Raw genomic sequence first — 21,850 nt, 5'->3', positions numbered from 1 at the left:
GAGTGACTTCAGACTTACCTTAGGTCATTTAATGGGCTCTTGTCTCAGAGTATAAAGCAAAGGGCAGGCAAAATGGCTTAGCTGCTAAAGGCTCTTGTCATGAAGCTTGATGACTTGAAATCAATCCCTGGGCCCCACGTGTTAGAAGGGGAGAAAAAAAAACTCCCAAATTGTTCTCTGACCTCCACATGGGCACCATGGCATGTGTCCCTACCCCCACTAGATAAATAAATGCAATAAAATTTTAGTTACACACTTGCCTGTAATCAGTGAAGAGCTGTGCACCTTGTACTATTTCACAATGGGTTCTGCTGGACAGATACTGGGCCAGTGTTATTAAAGTAATGAAGCAAGATCTGTCCCACAGGGCTAATGCCACCATCTCCCCCTTTTTGTAGAGATTATGAAAAGAAAGTGATACGTTGTGTCATGATCAGTACTAAGTCCTGCATCCCCATTAAAGCCACTTGAGTCATAAGAAAGAAGTCAAAATGGAAGTCCAACTAGAATTTTACTTCAGAGGCCAAGTACATATTTCGTATGGCTTGAGTCGTGATATAGTTTTACTTTGATGTGCATTTTGAATTTCAGCTACACCTAGATAGACATAAATAATAAAAATGCTGTAACCAACTTATCTAATAAAAATTGGCAACCAGCCAATTTTGTTGACTGAGAAAGTTTAAGTTTATGTTAATTTTTTAGGGTCTGATAGAATATTCATGTGTATTACAGTGCTATTCATATGCTATGTCTCTAAACTTTATTTTCAAAAGCTTAAGGCCCAAATACAAACTTCTCTGGAATTAAAAAAAAATTAGTTACATATGTTTAATTTAATTAATTTAAATAATTAAAACAATGATTTAAATAAATAAAATAATATTTGAATAACATATAAGTAATGAAAAGAGAGACATGGATACGGTCTAGTACTTACGGTCCAGGTGTGGAGTGCTTAGAGCACATGAAAGACCCTAAGTTTAGTTCCCAGGACCAAAAAAAATCAAAAATGCTTAGACAGCCAGAAATCTAACTTTCTTTATTCAAGAACTACAATAACAATAAATAATACATCTCTTTCAACCCAACAAAGCAGCCCAGCATCGTGGGTCTGTCTGCTCGTTAGCTGGCAATGGGTGATATGAGAAAAAAAATGCTGATTTCTAGATCGTTAGATGAGGAAACACTGAACTTCGCAGACTTGCCTTTCGTTTGTAAGCGTTGGCAGCCCTGTGCGGGGGAGGCAGATATGTTGCCCTAAGACCTATTTGGTTCAGACTAGACTGCAAATAAGGTTGCAGTTTCCGAGTGGGCTCTAAATCGTGTGCAGAGGTAAAGAGGAGGTGGATTAAGACAAAATGACCAGGCTTGAAAATGCTCCCCAGAGAATCCGCAGAATCCACAAACACCCAAGAGCGAAGAGACTGAGAATTGACTGTACTAGAATTTTATGTGTTTTTAAAATTACCAACAATCCACAGTATTGACAGCTGACCATGTGCTTGTTTGGAGACAGTGGTTTTCCCATAGACCAGAAAGTCTCCTGCTCATTCTTGATACAAAAATAGCCAAGCACTCCATGTGTGGCTGGCGCTCTATGTGTGGCTGGCTGTGCCTTCCTAGACTCTAAACCCAGTCAGCGTTCATACACCATCACTCAATGATGCTTTCCTACCAACGCTATCAAGGCCAGGGTGGGAATTTCTGGAGATCAAGGGGGGGGGTAGACTTAATTTTATCCATTGCAAGCTCTCAACACTGGCTGACTGGAACATCTACGCAGGAGCTATGGGGTAAGGAAGTGGTGGGGGGTCATGGGTTAGCTCAGGAGAGAAGTGGCTTGGAACAAGCATGTTATCCTCACCAAGGAGCTATTAAGGTATTTATAACATCAGGACTGACTTGAAGACTGGTCATTTGAGGATCTCTACCCCATCCCCTGAAGTTTCCAACCAGATCTAATCCTGAAGGCCGTTGTCATTGAACACCATCAGTCCACATTAATGTCATACTTTACATTTTCCATAATGATGTCCCTTGTGATGTGGTCCTTGCCACAACCCTTTAAAGTCAATGCCTATCCTGTTATGTAGCTGGCTGTGGGATATAAAATGAAAGATGGTAGGTTATCACAATGCATGATCCCATTGCATGATGTCTATAGAAGGCTAGAGGACTCAAGGGTATTTGAGTTTGGGGCTCTTTAAAAAAAAATCTCATTATAGTCATCTTACTAAGGTTTCAAAAGAAAGCAGGAGTGTGGGTGTATGTTGAGCCTAACATCTTTACCCAGATATTCCCTCTTTATTGTAATTGTTATGTAACCCAGTGTGTGTGTGTGTGTGTGTGTGTGTGTGTGTGTGTTGTGATTCATATGTATTACAATGTGTGTATCAGTGTTGAGAAACAGATTTGCTACAAATTGTATAGACCATACATAGGTAGGCAGATACATACATACTGCCTCTAACACTCCCCTTTGAATACAAAATAACATATTATCATGATAGAAAATATGGACAGAGAGAAAGTATAACAATCACTTAATTCCTACTATGCTTCTTATTTTTAAGTTTAAAACCAGCTATGAGAAGAGAAGCTTTAAAGTGCCCATCCAGGCCAACGAAACACTGTTGGGCGCCGTGATCAACAACGTGTCAGAGGCCATGGAGACTCTGACCCGGATCCGGGAGGAGATGGTACCCGTTCCTGGGTCTGTGAATGGGGTCAATGCCCTGGGCCTCGTTGTCTTCTCCATGTGCTTCGGCTTCGTGATCGGAAACATGAAGGAGCAGGGGCAAGCGCTAAGAGAGTTCTTCGACTCTCTCAATGAAGCCATCATGAGATTGGTAGCGGTGATAATGTGGTATGTATCTCCGTGTGCTCTCTAGCCGCATACAGAAGCTCATTGCGCCCCGTGTCTGTTCCGTCCTGAGAACGAGGCCACCAAGAGGAATACTTACAGTGATCTTCCTGTGGAAGCCGCAAGAAAGTCGCTGTGTTTCTGGCACTGCAGAGACCCTGAACCTAAATTCCCTTCCTTGTTTTGAAAAGGTTTGACTCCCGTACCCCACTCGCCCACTTACATGTGCTTGGTTATTTATCCACACGGTTCCTGAGCTTCTGCTCTGTGGTTAGAATAGAGTACCAAGCACACTGGCCGCCGCCTCAGAGGGCGGCGAGGGGTCTCTCCATCTCCCACGCTTCTAAAGGAAACAAAGAAAGTATCAGACTCCTGAGAAGCCCGGTGAAAAGAAAGAGAGAAGGTGTGGCACAGACAGACTCGAGGTGACTCTTTCTGCTCAGATCAGAATGACTGGGCATATCCTGTCGCACAGAAAGAACATTCCAGGGGGAGAAAAAGCAAACACAGGCCTCAGAGCGTCGGGGTGGGGGGGCGAGTTCTCCTTTCTGACTTAAGCAAGAGTGTATGTGGCAGAGCTGAAGCAGCATCCAGGAGGACTCAAAGGAAGTATCGCGTACAGCTAAGCCACAACTTAAAACAAAACTTCCCTTAATGAGATTCAGAGCAGGGGACAAAAGAAAAGACTAAATCCAAGGGTGGGTGGGGGCAAGGGGGTGCATTCACTTTGGAAAATAAACTCTCCACAGCAGGGGGAGAGAGCCTTGCTTGGCGTAGGCCTAGTGTGGGAGCTGCTTTCCCTTCATCCTTCATTTTTAATATCTTGGGTCCTTCCTGGCACCCAAGGCAGGAAGGCATCAATCGCTAAGAAAAGCATTCACTCACCAACATGATTAAAAATACCCTTTGTCTCTAATGCCCACAAAGCCCATAGAAATCCACCTCTTCAGGAGTTTGCACAAGACGAATATGAACTTGGCACAAAGGCAGGTCAGAATGTGCTCCCCACAGGAGCCTTCGATTGGAAAGGTCCTTTGAAATCCTGGCAGGGCTGAAAGTGGACATTTATCTTCGTATTATTAAAAACCCCTCCACCTTTCACCTCTTCTATGAAAAGAGGCCATTCAAGGCCACTGAATGAGCCTCACACGGGGCCCTTCTAGCTATACATTTGCCCACCCACCCAACACTGAATTATGACATTTCTGAGAACAGGTACTTCTGTGATTTCCTGGCCTGCGTTTTTAAAGGACCTTTGAAAGAAGTCTTGTGTTTCTCCAGTTGCAGCAAGTCCCCCACACACACACACTTCCCACCCAACAGACCTTCCCCTCAAGGGTGATTCGCTTCTGTCCTTGGCAGTGTGTTTTATTGTAGCTTAGTGCATACAGCACACAAAGGGAGTTGAAAGTCTGCCTTTGGGCAAGTAGGGTTAGTTCAGTATGAGTCATCTCGGGGTCAGTTGCCCATTCTTGCAGGGACTGTGAGTAAACAGACTGTGGATAATTACTGAATTCAAATGCCTCTAACCTGACTGTAGTCGTACATCCACACACTTTATTAATTTTAATAGCTCCGGGTTTATTTTTATGGTCTTCTATTTATGGCAATCGGTACTAGTATTTAGTTTACATAGTAACATAAAATTTCCTGTGAAAGGAAATTTGCTTAAGTATAAAAGGTTACTTGAAGAAAATTAATGGGTAATATTTTAGGAGGAACATAGCTATGGAAAAAAGGGATAAAAGTGACCCTACAGCAGTGGTCCTCAACCTTCCTAACACCTCAACCCTTTAACTCAGTTCCTCAGGTTGAGGTGACCACCAACCGTAAAATTATTTTTTGTTGCTACTGTTATGCATCGTAATGTAATATCTGTGCTTTCTGATAGACTTAGGTGGCCCCTGTGAACGGGCCATTCCACACCTACAGGGATCTCGACCCACAGGTTGGGAACCACTGTACATCTAACACACTGGCATCACGTGGTGTGTCGTGCCATAGCATGTTGCCTGCTTTGGCTTGGGAAGCAGTCTGTGATGTGGAAAATGTTCTGAAAAGTGTGATATTGGTATAGTAGCAGGAGTCAAGAGGTCATGGGAATTGCAGGTATCTGAAGACCCAAACAGGGATCTGTGTCTAAGAAAATGGAGATGAGGACCAAAATTCTTCTCCTTCCTAAGGTCTAAGGCCAGCGGAGATAGGGTGGGGGTGTCCTAAAGCAATTCAGAGTGAAAAGAAGGCCTGATTTAGAGCTATCTGGGGAACCAAAGTTGTAATTGAGCATGTGTTGCTTTGCCGTAGGTATGCACCTCTGGGCATCCTCTTCTTGATCGCAGGGAAGATTGTTGAGATGGAAGATATGGGTGTGATTGGGGGGCAGCTTGCCATGTATACAGTGACAGTCATCGTCGGCCTCCTCATTCATGCCGTCATCGTCCTGCCTCTCCTCTACTTCCTGGTAACCCGGAAGAACCCCTGGGTTTTCATTGGAGGGTTGCTGCAAGCACTCATCACAGCCCTGGGGACCTCCTCAAGGTATGTGTGTATACACGAGGCTTTATTCCTCTAAGAGAGTGTGTCCAAACCTTCATCTTGTATCTGAGCCTAGGGTTGGGGGTAATTAGAGGCCTTTTGTTCTGGGTTCTAAATTTCAGGAATATTGTATTGGCTTTTGCACCTCTGATACTGATCATACCTCCTTGGGACCCGGAAACGGCTATTGGAAATCCCTTTAAGGGGCAAAGGGAAAGGGAAAAGCCCTTTCCGATCCACAGGCTTTCTGTCTTCCATTGACATCTGCCTGAGATAAAAGCAGAAAATTATGTGGGGCAGGCATCTATGTGTGGGAATCACCCCAAGTAGTGCCTGGGAGGAATCAGGCGCACAGACGAGTGCCCAAGTTCCCCTGGGAGGGCACCACACTACTCCTAACCTCCTAGCACTTTAGACAATGCTGACCTAGTCAAGACATGAGAGGGGAAGGAACTGTCTGTGCCCAAGAGCCAAGACAAAACACAGAACTCCTGGGGACAGCTCAGCTGACATGCCCTGCTTTGTTGCCCTCAGTTCTGCCACCCTGCCCATCACTTTCAAGTGCCTGGAAGAAAACAATGGTGTGGACAAACGCATCACCAGATTTGTGCTTCCCGTGGGGGCCACCATTAACATGGATGGGACCGCCCTCTACGAGGCTTTGGCCGCCATTTTCATCGCTCAAGTTAACAACTTTGACCTGAATTTTGGACAGATTATAACAATAAGGTACAAGGGGGAGATTTCTATTCATCATTTCCTTCAGAATGGTTTTTAACAGATGAGATCGAGATTGTGGTGAAGACGTTGATTAGGAAGGGATCCCACATAAATAGGAGGTTGGAGTTGGAGGGAACAGTTGTATTTCTCAGCTTTTTAACTTGGGGTGTGAATATTCATTCAAATAATACAGAAGTGAAAGACTTGGAAAGTATGATTTATTATCTGTTATCATATCACTCTGAGTCTTTGATTCCCAAAGACCTTTGCCAATGAAAGAGTATGTATGCACTAATTAGTAATTAACCATACCACACACACCGCATGCTCTTTGATTAGTTTGTTTATCAAATCAGAACTTACAAATATATCTAGCCCATTTAAAAGATATATATATATATATATATATACACAAAATATATGGTGCAGATAATTCCATTTTAACAACATTAAGTTAAACCGCAGTTTTGAAAATATTCAACTATGTTTATAGGAAATATTGAAAAGTGAAAGTACACTTGAAAACTAGATAAACTTACTCTCTTGGGTTAATTTTCAGACAATATAAGGTAGATAACAGATCATACAAGCAAGGCTGAGAACTCAGTTTATGGGGAATCATCCAGAAAGACCAAGGCAACCAACAGGAGACTTTAGGACTCACTCCTGTTCAGACCATCTGTGCCCTCAGTTGCTATGGGCTTGGTTTGGCTAATAGTAACAATATTAGAAGTAAGGCTTTTGGTTTTTGTAGCTCTTTATCAGGGAAGTTACCTTATCCATAGAAATATTAAAACAATATTACAATATCCTCTACTGAGATCTAGAAATTAGTATTCGGCCATTTTTTTCTTTTTTTTTTCGGAGCTGGGGACCGAACCCAGGGCCTTGCACTTGCTAGGCAAGCACTCTACCACTGAGCTAAATCCCCAACCCTATATTCGGCCATTTTTGTGCTCTCCCTCTCTCACTCCCTCCTTCAGTCTTCCTCTGTCTCTCCCTTCCCCCTTCCCCTCCCTCTTTCCATTTCTTCTTCCCTTCATATTCCTGTCATATTTCACTTACACCATTCAGCATCTCCTAAGAATAAGAATATTCCTCTATGCACCCACAGTAATAGAATCCCGGAAGTACTTCCAGAGTACCCGTCTACCTTCAGACTGGGTCCATACTGGCCACACACACACACACACACACACACACACACACACACACACACAATTATAACACTACAGGGTTTTGCTCATAAATCATTTGCATTTGAATTGATAAACTTAATTTTGTGGCCACATCAATCATAGAAATTCAGACTCTTGAATAAGGTGATTATTAGAAATAAGTTGTCACTATAACTCTACGGCCCTTTAAACCTCAAGGTCACCTCCATTGAGGTGCTGCGGTGAATCTAGGGCCTCACGAGTGTTAGGCAAATGCTCTACCACAGAGTCCCCCACCCCCTTCTGGCGCTCATTACACCTTACAAACTGATTTTGAGGACCTAGAAAAGAATGTAGCCCCCAGTTTCTTCACTTAAAAAATGGTCACAAAATAAAGCCCACTTCACTGTGGGCCACAACACCATTGTGACAATCAAGCAAGGCAAAGCATGTATATTAGCTGATACATAATAAAATATGCATGCTCAAATTTGATTAGTCTGACAGGTAACTAAGTGAATTGTTTGGCTTTTTGGGTTTTTTTTTTAAAGATTTATTTCTTTTATGTATATGACTATACTGTAGCTGTCTTCAGACACACCAGAAGAGGACATCAGATCTCATTACAGATGGTTGTGAGCCACCATGTGGTTGCTGAGAATTGAACTCAGGATGTCTGGACAAGCAGCCAGTGCTCTTAACCTCTGAGCCATCTCTCCAGCCAGAATTGTTTGTCTGTGTGTATGTGTGTGTGTATATATATATATATACATATATATATGTATATATATACACATGTATATATGTATATATGTGTTTGTATGTGTATGTGTGTGTATACATATACATGTACATATACGTATACATATATTTCCATTCTTCTGAGGCAGGTCCTCCACTCAAGCAGGGGAACACGAGTCTTACAAGGTACTCTCCACTAGGAGACATCTGTAAACTTTTCCATTTTGTCCTTCTGTCAACAGTATCACAGCCACAGCCGCAAGCATTGGGGCAGCTGGCATTCCTCAGGCCGGTCTAGTCACCATGGTCATCGTGCTGACATCTGTGGGCCTGCCCACGGATGACATCACACTCATCATTGCAGTGGACTGGTTTCTGTGAGTATTTGGGGGACTGTGTGCTGACACACAGATCCCACCCGCAGACCCATCCCCCTCTGGCACCCCCACAGTTCTAGAATGATAACAGCCTCGTGGGCTTGGAGAAGAACCGAGGGGAAGACACACTGGCTTATAACGGAATCATCCTCACCACCGGACCCCAGTCCTCACCTACAGTCCCAGCCTAACTCCCTCCTCTCTCAGCCAGCGGGTGGGGCACATCTGGCTGCTCTCCCTCCTCCTCCATAAAGCCACTCACTGTCTGCAAAGCTGACATAAGTCAGCCAGGCTCTCTCCGGGTTGCGCAACACATCCCCTCAGCGGCTGGAGCCGCAGACCCCACGTGCCAGCTCAGGCCCTTCCTCCCTTGCTTCCCATTACAGTGAGATAATGCAAGGCAGATGTCTATGTCTGAGACTCATGAGGTGAGGGATGGCTGTGCAGACAGTGGGAAGCGAGCTCTTATTATCAAGTGAAATTGATTTGGGGCCCCGAGGAAAATCCCAAGAAATGAACCCTCTACCTCCTCAGACCCCACCACGTAGGGCCTGTCTTCAAGCCGCCTTTCCTCACCCTTCCAGGGACATTGTCTGTCCCTTGTCTCTCATAAATCCCTTCTACTGGGGAAAAAAATAGTTTAAGGGATGCTCTAGGAGAGGACCTCGGGGAAAGCATTGGATGCCGGAGTCCACCTATGAAGATGTCACTAGAGCTGGGAAGAGTGCAATGGTGTGCACCAAGGCTAGGGGACAGAGCCTATCCAGGTCACTAGGATCAGCTCTGAGCCTGTGACAGTAGTCACCTACCTAACCACCCCAGTTTCCACCTCCCTAAAAGTGGAAATGCCCTTGTTCTCTGCCCCTGCTGACACTCAGGGGATTAAATTCAGTGACAGGTAAGAACTTAGCCTGTGGTCTGACTCCTCCGAGGCATCAACTGGCACAAACGCTTTGGGGCTGGGGATGTAGTTCAGTTGCTAGAGTGTTTGCCTAAGTTCATGAGGCTCTGGTTCCTTCCCCAGCACCACATAAACTGAGAGGGAGGAGGGAAGACTGTTCAATCCTGCAATCTCAGCTCCTGAGAAATAGAGTTCAAGGCTATCCTCTTCCACCACATAATGAGTTCAAAGGCAGCCTGAGCCAAATGAAAACTTGACTCAACAAAAAAAAACAAACAAAAAAACAAACAAACAAACAAACAAACAAACAAAAAACCAAAAAGTACTTTGGCAGAATACAAGCTTCTACTCTCAAGATAGTTTATCTTTATACCTAAAATTGATTGAAATGGGCAACATATAAAAACTTTTTTTCTTGTTGGCTTCTTAGTGTCTCTGTGTGTAGTCCTGGCATAGTCTTGGCTGTCCTTGAACTCACTCTGTAGACCATGCTAGCCTCTAATTCACAGAGATCTGCCTGCCTCTGCCTCCAAAGTGCTGGGACTAAAGGGGTGTTTCACAATGCCTAACATTTTCTTTTTCTTTTTTTTTTAAAAAGTTAGGATAATGATTCATTATATATGACATAAATAACAATTTTTTGAAGAATAATCACTTCTAAACAAAAAGGTTAGTAAAAGAATGCCTTTGGATTACATTTTGTGAGCCTCCAAAACGTCTTGGTTAACATCAGAGAGCTACTACCCCAGCTCCCCCTGCATCCAGTATGCTATGATGTAATGTCATGGAGTCTATGCAATACCAGGATTTCCTGAGAAAATAAGAGTAAAGGAAACAAGCAAGACCATAGTATTAGGATAACCATGGTTTCTCTCCCAGGACACTTCTCCAAGGAGACTCTGTACCGTACTTGGAGAACCATTATTCAATGGAAAGTGAATGAGAGAAAGAGAAGAGGCTAAATAAGCCCAGGAAAGAGGACTGGGGAAATGACTTGGTTGGTAGGAGTGCTTGCTGTGCGTATGAGGCCTGGAGTCCCAACAAGAGGACCTTTGGGAATGGCTAGCAAGCCAATCTTGCTAAATCACTAACCAAGTTTAGTGAGACATCTTATTTCAAAAACTAAAGACCACACTGCTGGCTTCCACGCATGTGAATGCGTGCACACACACACTCCCCTGTGGCGGGGGGAGACAGACAGACAGACGGACAGGTCAGTCCTCACTGTTCACCTTCTGTGTATAGCCAGACTAAATAACTGGAAACTAATCACCTACTTGTAATTAGTTGTAGGTGTTAGGTGTTCAAGTATGAAATTGGTTCATTGGAGGGATACACTACCCAGAACTTAAAAGATGCTTCTAAAGCCCTCTCCAGCCAATTGGCGATAGATGCTGGGATCTGTTGTTTTTCATGGGACCCTCTCTTTTCCTTCCTGCCTGCCTCACCTACAGGGACCGCCTCCGAACCACCACCAACGTGCTGGGTGACTCCCTCGGGGCCGGGATTGTTGAACACTTGTCCCGACATGAACTGAAGAACCGAGATGTTGAAATGGGGAACTCCGTGATTGAGGAGAATGAAATGAAAAAGCCGTATCAGCTGATTGCCCAGGACAATGAACCAGAGAAACCCGTGGCAGACAGCGAAACCAAGATGTAGACTAACACAGAAGTGCTTTCTTAAGCACCAGGTGTTGGAAACTGTTCTACAATGTGTCCATCTCCCAGAGCTCTCTCTCCCAGTGAGCTCCTCTTTCCTCCCTACTCTGATAGGATTGGAAAATGTCCAAAAACAAAGGAGGGCTCTGCAGCAGCCAAAACGTATTGGTTTTAGCCCTCATTTGAAAATTTTAAATCATTTCGTATTATTCTTACCAAGTAAGTTACTACAAACATTACCAATTTAGATGACAAATGATCCCTTGTGATTGTTTTGTAAGTAAAAGCATTAAGCAAATGATAGGCTACAAAAACGTTTTAAAACCAACTTTCAAAATGTAAAAATCCTTCAGAACACTACTGAGTTTTAGTCTTAAAACATAGCAACTTGATGAGCAATTATCAGTTACCCGTTGGGTAGCTGAGAGGTTTGCCCTTTCTTCTGACTCTCATCCTGACTTTATCAGCATCAGGGCAATGCCCACATGCACACAGCACAGCCGTGAGGTGGAGCAGAAAGTGAGGCTCCCCAATGGTCTTGAGTGAGCCTTGTCTCATCCCTGGGCCTCAGTGTTCTCATGCAGAAAATGAGTGACCCCTAGATACCATAGGCCTCTCTAGCCCAGACTTTTACAACATCAGGAAGGACCCTGCCCCTGTATAACATGAGGATTTCAGACAGGACACTTAATGGGAGTGGACATTTCTCTCTAGGGGCAGGCTGCGTGTGGCTCACTAGATCCTGGGTCCAGAATGTGGGTTATATAAGTAGACAGGTGGAAGGCCATCCCGGGAGACCATCCCCTTGGCCTGTTGTTCTGTTTTATCTTGTTTTGTTTTCCAACATTAAAAGAAGCACTCCCTTCTTGGGTACTCTTCCCAAACCCAAGGGAAGAAAGCCTCCCACCACCTCTTCGACTGACAGTGAGATGTTTAGGAAACAAGGAGAAGACTAGCAGCTAGCAAGTGTGTCCATGGTCTTACTACGGAACACAAAAGAGCAGAGGCGGAATAGAGTACAGCCCACATTACAAAGGAGGATTCTTTTTAAGATCAGAAAAAGTTGGTTTTCTTTAAAGACTAAAAGAGAGCTGAACCTTGGCCTTCTTCTGCTGGCCTAAACGCTTTGTCTTCTGTTCCTAATCAATCCCCAAAGAAACAACACATAACATCACTCCTTTCTTATTTCACAGTCCAGCAAATGATATCTCTGGAACAGATTCATATCTATAAGCTGGGTGGATGGTCTCATTTCCAAAAAAAAAAGTTTAAAATTTGGTTAGTTTTTCCTATTTTAACTGGAAGTTCTTAGGATGACAAAACCACATACTCCTTTGTACAGAGATGTCTCTTGACAAATCATTCAAGACTCTCATCTAGAATGGAGTTTGCTTGTGTCCCTGTCTCCCCCTCCCTAAATGCAGATGAATCAGCATGAAAATAACATCAACGAGGGTGGAAGAAAAGAGGGCAAAGGAATTGTTTTCAGGCGAGGCAGCTCCCAGGTTGAAAAGAGATTTTTTTACTTCCTTAGGAATATCCAATCAAAGATACTCAATGGGAGCCCTCTGACAGTACCAGCTGTGTTTCTTTCTGAGAGAAAATGCTGAGTGGACACCATTATGCTAACAGACTGAAGGTCTAGACTCCTTGTGTCTCCCGATCTACTGTAGAGATACTTTCTAGAGATTCTGAGCGTTACATGCGTATAAAGGTTAACACTAGGCTACAGTGGAATAGTCATTTAATGGCAGGCTCAATTTGGGAAGTACACTACAGAGGTTAACCTATGTGGCAGTCGTTTTGCGACGCTAGTAGAACAAACTTAACCGCGTCAAATTAACGCTGTTTACCCAGTGTGATCATATTTTTTATACTAACCGTTTCTTACGAAAACTGGTCCTCTAGGGTGATCCTTTAGCCAGCCCATCACAGGCTGCGCAGATGTGTGTACCCACTGTGGACTGGGAAACATCACTTTGTAGATGTATTTTCAATAAAGAAAAGATAGTTTTACATGAATGCTCCTGTGTGGCGTTACTGTTCTTTTCCCCGTTGATGGAAGTACGGTAGCGAGCTCAAGGAGTGCTCGCTAGGGAAAGATGCCTCTGGACAGTAAAATCTCGGCAGAGTCAGCTGGGGGGCTTAGCCATGAGGTACTATGTAACGAGGCTCACTCTCCTGAAACAGGAGGTCAAAAGGCGGAAGTGAGATGAGGGACTCGTGGTGCCGTGACACTTGCACTTGGTTGCCCAGGTCAGATTCCGATTTCTCAGATAAAAGGAATCATTTCTGTGTTGGGATTAGAAAAGCAGAACTCTACCACGGGGCTCTTTCGGATGGAGTCGTTTCCTGTCTGACCTTCAAATTAAATAGATTTATCTCTGTGATTATAACCGCCATTTAGAAAAAGAACGGGATTAGCTCCCCAAAGGCACTTCAAAAGCAGCCCTGGTTACTAATAACCACCTATGTCAGACTATTCTCCTTCAAGTTTCTTAATAAAGAATTGGTAAGCAATATCACCAAAACCTCCGACTTGAAGCTCTAGCTGTACATCCTTTAATCTCTCTGACTACCAGTAGGGGGCAGTCACCTACAGAAAAGTTTCCTAAGTAGAGCTGGTGGTGCCTGGTCCACCCTTAGGAAGACTTCAGCAGAATGACCCATGCTTGATATTATAAAGTCTAGCACATTTGCATTTTTCTTAATTTTCATCAGTTTCTCCATAGGCTATTAGGAAGTTTTGTTTTTTTTTTTTAAATAAATCACTGTATTTGAATTAGAAAAAGTTCTAAGGCATAGATGATATTCACGTTGCTGATCTGGGAATAGGAAGGAGATGGCTCACACCTGAGAGAACAAAACCCAGCTATCAAGAAGAGAGCAATATCTGCAAGCCTGTGGAATTTCTAGACGTTGGAAAGCATTCTGGGAAGCATAGAGAAAAATCAACCCACCGCTAGAAACTACTTGCTCTTTAATCAATCCCTCTTTACTCTGCAACCTAAGGTGGAGTCAGTATGTGAAGGCCACAGAGCCATCTTAAGAAGCTGGCCGCTGTGAGACTGGACAGGGCCATTGTGGCTGAGGAATAGAGAATTTCAGTCCCAGTCAGACCAGAATGAGAAGGAAATAGGGAGAGATCCCTGTATGGGTGGTCATAAATCTGTTCACAAACAGAATTATGAAAAAAACTCAGGCTAACATTTTCTACTGTTACTAAATAAATGTATTTAGTTGTTCGGTTTGGTTGGTTTTGTTATTGTTGTTTGTTTTTGTTTTGTCATGTGTTTATTCTCTCTCTCTAACATTATTTTAAAGTTTCTAGGCCCTTGTTTTCCTTTTCCTGTATTCAACCTATCACTCCCACAGTGATAGCAAGCAGGCCTCCTTGCTAAGGGGGGTGGAGGGGACCTCAGCACCGCTGTTGTTGTCTGCATGAGTCTGAAGGGAGCTTGGAGGAAGGGTTTGTTTCCCCCTGGAGGGGAGTTTTGTAGAGAAGACTTCGATGGGGCCAGAACACAGGGCCTCTTTCCGGGCAGCCTGCAGGGCACTTGACCCGAAGCTGCTGTCAGTCATGAGGCCTCTGTGTTACTAGGTTGTGTTTTCACTGCTCTCACCCGGGTGGTCCTAGATCTGGATCAACAATGCCTAGCTCTGTGTGGCCTCCTCTTGGGGCCAGGGTGACTGAGTACCACGACTGGGGCACACTCTGAATGAATAAGCCCACAAAAAAAGAATGGGGAGGGAAGGGAACGGGTGAGTTGTGTCCTAAGAAGTGATGAGAACATCCTCTGTGCCTATGGGGGGAGCCCAGCCAGGACCACCATGGAGGTGACGCTGCCTGAGAGTCACCTGAGCTACACTTAATTCTAAAGTGCAGTAGCAAGAGGGCTTAATTTATGAAAGCCATCCCGTGGCTAAAAATTTCTGAAGACTCTCCTGTCTTGGTTCCCTCTGTCACTTCATCTATGCAGTCTCTCTGAAAGGCCTCATTTTCCTAGGGATCCTTCAGCTTTTCTCCCCCCACCATCTCTGGAGATCCTTGTCAACCTGTGGGTCACAACCCCTTTTGGGGGTCAAAGGACCTTCTCACAGGGGTTACCTACGACCATCAGAAAACACATATTGCAATTTGGAACAGTAGCAACATCACAGTTATAAAGTAGCAACAAAATATCTTAATAACTGGGAGTCACCACAACCCGAGGGGTTTAGGATGAGAATCACGGCTCTAAACTATGGAGTCTTAAAGGACTCTCATTCGTCATACTTTCTCAGACACACACTAGCCCTCTGAAGACAACATGGGCACACCATCCAGCCATAAGACAGAGCCGTCCAGTCTACAAAACTGCTACTCCAGCCTTGGGTTTTAGAACATTCATCCTTCACTAAATTCTAACTCTGTAAGTAGGGCTGTCAGATAAAATACAGCATCCCATTAAACTTGAACTTTAGATAAGGAGCGAATATCGTCTTAGTGTAAGTAAATAAATAGTACAGCGAGGGTGAAAAGTAGGGCGCTGGATGGTCTATTATTTGATACTATGGGAAGCTTACATACACGTAAAATGAAAAATAGAAACAAACCCCTATTTGCCTTAGTATAGTGGACATAATATGGGAAAAGTCTGTGTTGTAGGAGGGGGTCTTCATTATAACCACTTCAATTTTTAATTGCTAAATGAAAGCAAAAAATGTTCTTTAAAACTCCCACATCTAGAATTTCCTACAGTTTATCTGTCCTGGTAATATTATCACTTATTATATCCTTGTAAATCTTGTGGCCACCGTTTAAAAGCCTGATGAATCACCTTTGAGGCTCTGTCCAACCGTCTTACATGAATTAAACAATGTTTAGCTTATCTGTGCTTGAAGTACTTAAAGCATCTGCTTCTCTTCCCTCTCATTCTCCCCTCCCCCACCCTCACCATTCTCTCTCCGCCCCTACTCCACAGAGAACATTCTCTGCAACCCATTTTTTTTTTTTGGTTCTTTTTTTCGGAGCTGGGGACCGAACCCAGGGCCTTGTGCTTCCTAGGTAAGCGCTCTACCACTGAGCTAAATCCCCAGCCCCTCTCTGCAACCCATTAAAACACAGAAATGTCACTGCCATTACTTTCAAGAGATGGCCCATCCCCACCCCCTTACTTGAGCATGTCTTTTAGAGAAGTACCTGTGTCTCTGTCCTATTGTCCTGTTCAAACCTGACCATTTTCCAGGAGCTGTAAAGAGGGAAATGGGGCATGTTTTCCAAAATCTTTTCCAGACTCTGAATGGCAGTCATTCCATAAAAAAACTCTACATCAAGCCAGATCTGATGGCTGGGGAAAGCAGGGTCCAACTGCGACAGCAGAAGGAACAAATAGAATCACTGTCTCCCACCCAAGTGATGGTGGGTACACAGCCACTTTGAAGACTACAGTAAGTCTACTGGAGAATGGCATCAGGTAGCAACTGAGGAGTGCTTTCTCCAACTGTGTGAGTTTGGGATAATTGTAAAGTCCTGAAAGTGCCCAGACAGGAGCGTGGAGACGTAGCCATTGCAAGAGAAAATAAAGACAATTTAGGAGTCAGCTCAGTTCAGAGAATTGAGCTGGTTGAATGACCTGTCTTCTGTCAGGAATACTCATCTGAAAATTACCACCCAGATCCATTGCATTGAAACTTCAGAATCCCGAAGCCAGCTTACTTTCAAGAGATGTTCTTTAAACCCACATCTGGACACAATTGGTTAATCTATACCATAATATATGGGACCTCAGTGGGCCCATCTGTACCTGTGGAGTGTCGTATAAAGACACCGTATCCAAACTAGCTTTCACATTGGTTTATCATATGTTAGAAAGGATGCTCAAAAAGTGAGAGTTAGTTAAATGGCACTTTACAATGGTCAACTTTCTCATCTCAGGAGTATGTAGTTATTCCTTTCGCAGGGGTGGCAATCCAGTAAATGGAATACAGATATATCATTTATATGCATGTGTGTTCATCAAATTCTAAGCTCAGTTCTTGGCACTCTGGAGGATCCTTGAAATGTGTATAACCAAATAGGTCAATAAAGGCATAAGAGGCTTCGCGGTGACACCGAATGAGGAGCTGTGCTAAGCTCCACAGATGTGAGGTAAGGAAGCTCATGAGAAGCTGCAAAAACTCCTGTCTTCTGGGAGGGAAGCTGTGGGGAGGAGTTCTGTCACCCCTGGAAACCAGAGTCTGCACCGGGGCAGACCAGACTCCCCTGCCAGTGTCTGCGAAGCTTTTGTCAGTGCTGGCTCTCTCTCAGCAGCCCTGCACTGCATGGTGGTTTTGTGAAGCGCATAATTCGACACTCTGGGGAGACCACCCAGCTTCCTCTCCCAGAGTCTCCCAGAGAACAAAACTGTCCCTCTGTGTGCTGGTGACCTCCCCCTCTGCCGGCCCCCTTCCCACTGCTGTCCCCCACCCCCAAACCACCCCCGCCCCAGCCAAGTGGAAATGGAAGACCAGTCAAGCCTTCCCTTGGTGGGAACCCGGAGATTTGATAATAAAGCAGCCCAGACAGGAGGCCACTCTGAACCTGGAATACTGCTGCCACCCTGTGGCAAGGGCCTTTGGGCACAGAGCAGTCCACATCATATAAAACACCCAGCGTTCTCTAGAAAGTCATCACTGACGGCCTCAAGGAGGGCCTTGGAACGAGAAATAGCTCAGAAGTCGAATGAGAAGTGAACTTGAAGGAGTGAGTCTGTGTCTGCGGTGTGATTCCCAAAGTGCAGGACGGGATGGATATTAACTGGGAACTTACTATAAGGTTACTTCCTAGACCTGGGTCAGACTCTGGAAGGTAGAACCCAGAAGTCTGCTCTAACAAAATTGTTGCACACCACGGTTTTAGAGCCTCTGATCCAGAGTCTGAAAAGACAAGGACCATGAAGCTTGCCACCAGCGTCCTTATCTTTACTTGGCGATGTGCTCTGGCCCTTCAGCAAGTTACTTAACCTTCCCATGCCTCTCTGCGAGTATTTTACTTCCTAGGATTATGACAGACTGGATACAAAACCAAGGAAAAGGCACTGGTGTGCGTACATGTTTACTGCTTCAAAGACTTACTAATATTTTTTAATTTTTAATTTTTAATTTTTCTGTATATGAGTACACTGTCACTATCTTCAGACACACCAGAAGAGGGCACCAGATCTCATTCCAGACGGTTGTGAGCCACTATATGGTTGCTGGAAATTGAACTCAGGACCTCTGGAAGAGCAGCCAGTGCTGAGCCAACTCTCCAGCCCCCCTAATATTTTACTGAAAATTTAATTTAATTTTAATTTAAATTAAAAAACAAATATTATTTGAGGTAATAAGTTTGTTCATGGTACCACTCAACCCACCGAGAAAAGTCAGGTCCTTCATTTATTTGACAGGTATTTATGGAGTGTCTACCATGTGTCAGGCTCAGTATGGGCAGTGTAGATAAAGTCCCCTATATACACATACCTTGTGGAGCTCTGTTTGATTCAGGTGTAAAATAGATTTTTGAGGACTGAACTATATCTCACCTCCAATTTTTGTATATTGAAGCTCAACTCCTGTGGACATGTATTTGGGGAGAGAGAGCATGCTCAGAACAAAGGCCACGTGACTTAAAGCCGGGAGAAGTCAAACATGTTAGCACTCCAAGAGGGCTTTTGGCCCCCAGACTGGGACCAATAACCGTGTGTCCTCTAAGCTGCCCAGTCTTTGGTGTTTTGTCATGGCAGTCCAAGCGGATTAAGATGTGGGATAGGTATAGTCACTGCTAGGAAGAACACCAATGCAGGGTGAGGTCTGGAGAGGAGTTAGAGAGCTGTAACTACAGGGTAGTCAAGGAGGTTACCCAGGGAAGTCTCGCATAAAAAATCTTAAGGAAGTAAAGCACCAGCCCTGGATTTGGAGGGAAGAAAAAGCTAGTGATAAAGCACCTCAGGTGTGCGGGGTGGGCTGACCAGTGAAGCAAAGTACCGCTCGAAGGCAGTGTGACTGACTATAGAGGACGGAGCCGAACAAGGACCAAGGGTCCATCTAGAGGGTCTTACAAACCATATGGAAGAAGAGGCCTTTAGTCTAGGTGTGCTGGGTTGCTCCAGCAGTGTAAGGGTTAAGAGAAGCTTCATTTAGAATGTACCCCTGTCAAAATTCGCACATTGACATCACCTTGATAGTGAGCAGTGGGCTTTTGAGATGTGAGCATTCGATGGGGCTTCTCCTTCAGGAACAGTGGCTTGGATAAAGGGCTTGATTTTTCATTCAACCTTCTGTTCCCCACACCCCAGCCTCCCACCATTCTTCCCTTCCAGAGAACAAATTCCCCACCTGACCCCCAAATCTTCAGTCCTCTAACCTCTAGCATTGTGGGAAAGCAAATCCTTGTTCTTTATAACCACAGCACTACCCCACCCCCCCGTGCCAGGAATTTGATTATAGCAAATGGGACTAAGACAATATATAACTTACCTGTTTTTGTCCTGCGGCTCCGCCATCCCAGTGTTTGCCTGTGCAAGTCAGATCTCCCAGGTAACTCAGCCTGGTTGGTACCCTACCAATGCCATCCCCCGGTCTCCCCACCCCCTCTTCTCCTCTCTACATTCTTCCATCAGCCCTGGTTAGCCTATCAAGACAGGGCCCCGTGAGACTTCCTGTTTCTCGACCTGTCCTTCCCACTTCACAGGATGAGAATTCAGACGGGCCAGTCACGCCCTCTGCTGGTCAGGGCACAAAAGGCAATCAGGAAACGATTCTCTTCAGCAACTTCCCTTGTGTCAACCTTTCTTTCTCCAGCCGTGCCCACAGCTGGCAAGGCCGGGTTTGGCATTGCCCACTTCTCCTTTTGTATAAACCCTGCGGTCTGGCTTATGATAAGTAAGAAGGGAAATGAGGGAATTTAGCAAATGGGATTCCTTTGTCATGCATGCTCTCAAGCCTATTGCCTTGAGACAAGATCCTATTTTGAGAACCAAAAACCTGAGTACTGTCAATTTCTCTCCACTATAATTATTCCAATTTCTTCAGGCAAATGAGTAGTAGCCTTGGCTAGCTTGGCTGAGAGTATTCTGACAAGTAAGAGAGAAAATTACATCAGCTCGCCCTCAAATATTATGTCAGTGTTATAGAGGAAAAAAAAAATGAGGCCTGGCAGAAGAGAATTCTCTGGAGTTCTTTTTCATACAAGTTTTAAAAAAACTCATCTCCTGCATCCTGTTTCTCCCTTGGAGATTTATTCTTCTGTGAAACTCAAACCATTCGGGCCTTTTATGTCTGGCTGAGCTTTGCCACTGTCATTTATTCCACGTAGATCTCCCTTGAAACCGCAGTTCATGCCAGCAGCTCACCCAGGACTTCTGCACTTCAGAGGTCCCATAAGATGAAAGGGTAAGAGCCTCCACTGGAGAGAGAGATGGGCCACCCTAGAAGTCAGATGCTGAAGGAGCTTGGCCCCAACTTCTAGCCCCGGCACACTCCATGCCTGCATCCTGTCCAGATCTTTCCAAGGAGTCACTCCTGGTAGTCACAGCTGTGCACTGGCTGTGTAGCCTGAAGCTCCAGACACCCATCAGAACCTTTGTCTTTTGAAATTTCACTCGTTTGTTTGTTTGTTTGTTTACTAGAAAAGACATGTGTGGAGGTCAGGGGGCAGCTTATGAGAGTCAGATCTCTCCTCCCACTATCTAGGTTCCAGGTATTCAACTCAAATCATCCGGCCTGACAGTAATGTTTTTACCCACCCAGCCCTAGTCTCTTCATTCTACATACTGTATTATGTGCACTAGTAGCTTCACATCTTGTACCCAGCATCTCCTCCTCCCCGGTGAGCAACCTCAAAATCAAAGAACTTTACAGAGACTTAATCAAGACACTCTTGGCTCATGCCCAGCACCTACAGTGCTGAAAAAAGAATTAGAACTTTATTAGGGCCGAAATTAAGTGGAACATCATTCACCTGTCTGGCCAGTGGTCATGCCACTTCTGAAAGGTCAGTGGCCCAAAAGACTTTTCCCACTGCTAACACAGGGTAAGTGTTGCCTTCCTGAGTTCCGTCCCCCATGGCTGTGTCTGCAGAGGGAGCAGTGCTGCCACAGGATGGCAGCAAATCGTCACTATTACATTCCCCAGCTCAGAGCCACATCATTCTGTGGAAGTGGGTAATTTAGTTGTAATATTACTACAAGACAGGTCCAGGGAATTAACGCTCCAGCGAGGAAGATTATTTATAAGCACATCACGAGAAAACAGTGACAGAGATCAAGACTCAGAAGAGCTGGTGTGCAAACAAGCAAACAAAACCAAAACAAAACAAAGAAAAGTCCCCACCTTCCCTAAGCTCCTATAAAACAAATCCTAAGAACCTAGTGTCATACTCTCCGTCTCCCAAGATTCCCTACTTATAATCCTCCGGGCAAGACATCTGGTCTACCAGTTCCCGGTTCATGATAACTAGGCACTAACTCATCGATGTGTGGGGTGCCTTCTGTTTGTTAGACAAGCACAGATCCTATCAGGGAAAAACAAAGCAGCAATGATATTCATGTGATGATTACAAGTGGAGGGTGAGACGGCATCCCAGGGAACAATACTATGAGCCAGGTTTGTCTTCATCCCTCCAAATCGTTATGAGGTAGTTAATCCAGTGTGCTGCCCCTAGCACCATGACTTACGGACTACAACAGGACTACTACATGCCTTGGTGTTTCTGGGCTCTGGCTTTTGTACTCAATCTCCCTTGCACATCAGAGATGCCCTTGTTTAGTTAAGTTATACTGTTCTCTTGTTCTATAGCTTAAAAATTCCACATACAGAAGGGGGAAGAATGTGCTAAAAGTCTAATATATATCAACATCTCACAGCAAAACCAGTAAATAGGCCTTAATTTG

General features: G+C 44.5%; 1 protein-coding gene across 4 annotated transcripts in view; it reads left to right on the top strand.

Annotated features, from left to right (window-relative positions):
* Positions 1-12,980, top strand: part of Slc1a3 (solute carrier family 1 member 3) — a 75,102-nt gene extending 62,122 nt beyond the window's left edge. For 2 of the 4 annotated variants that reach the window (NM_001289941.1, NM_019225.2), the window contains 5 exons: positions 2,577-2,869; positions 5,171-5,404; positions 5,936-6,130; positions 8,262-8,396; positions 10,752-12,980. In NM_001289941.1, the coding sequence (NP_001276870.1) occupies positions 2,577-2,869; positions 5,171-5,404; positions 5,936-6,130; positions 8,262-8,396; positions 10,752-10,959 (1,065 nt within the window). In that variant the 3' untranslated portion in view covers positions 10,960-12,980. The remainder of the gene's footprint in view (positions 1-2,576; positions 2,870-5,170; positions 5,405-5,935; positions 6,131-8,261; positions 8,397-10,751) is intronic. The other 2 variants (NM_001289943.1, NM_001289942.1) reach the window with 2 other exon arrangements.
* Positions 12,981-21,850: the final 8,870 nt, after the last annotated feature.

The sequence above is a fragment of the Rattus norvegicus genome, chromosome 2, assembly GCF_036323735.1.
Source record: "Rattus norvegicus strain BN/NHsdMcwi chromosome 2, GRCr8, whole genome shotgun sequence".
NCBI classification, from domain to species: domain Eukaryota; kingdom Metazoa; phylum Chordata; class Mammalia; order Rodentia; family Muridae; genus Rattus; species Rattus norvegicus.
The sequence above is the reverse complement of the archived record's forward strand: the minus strand, read 5'-3'. Positions and strand labels throughout refer to the sequence as shown.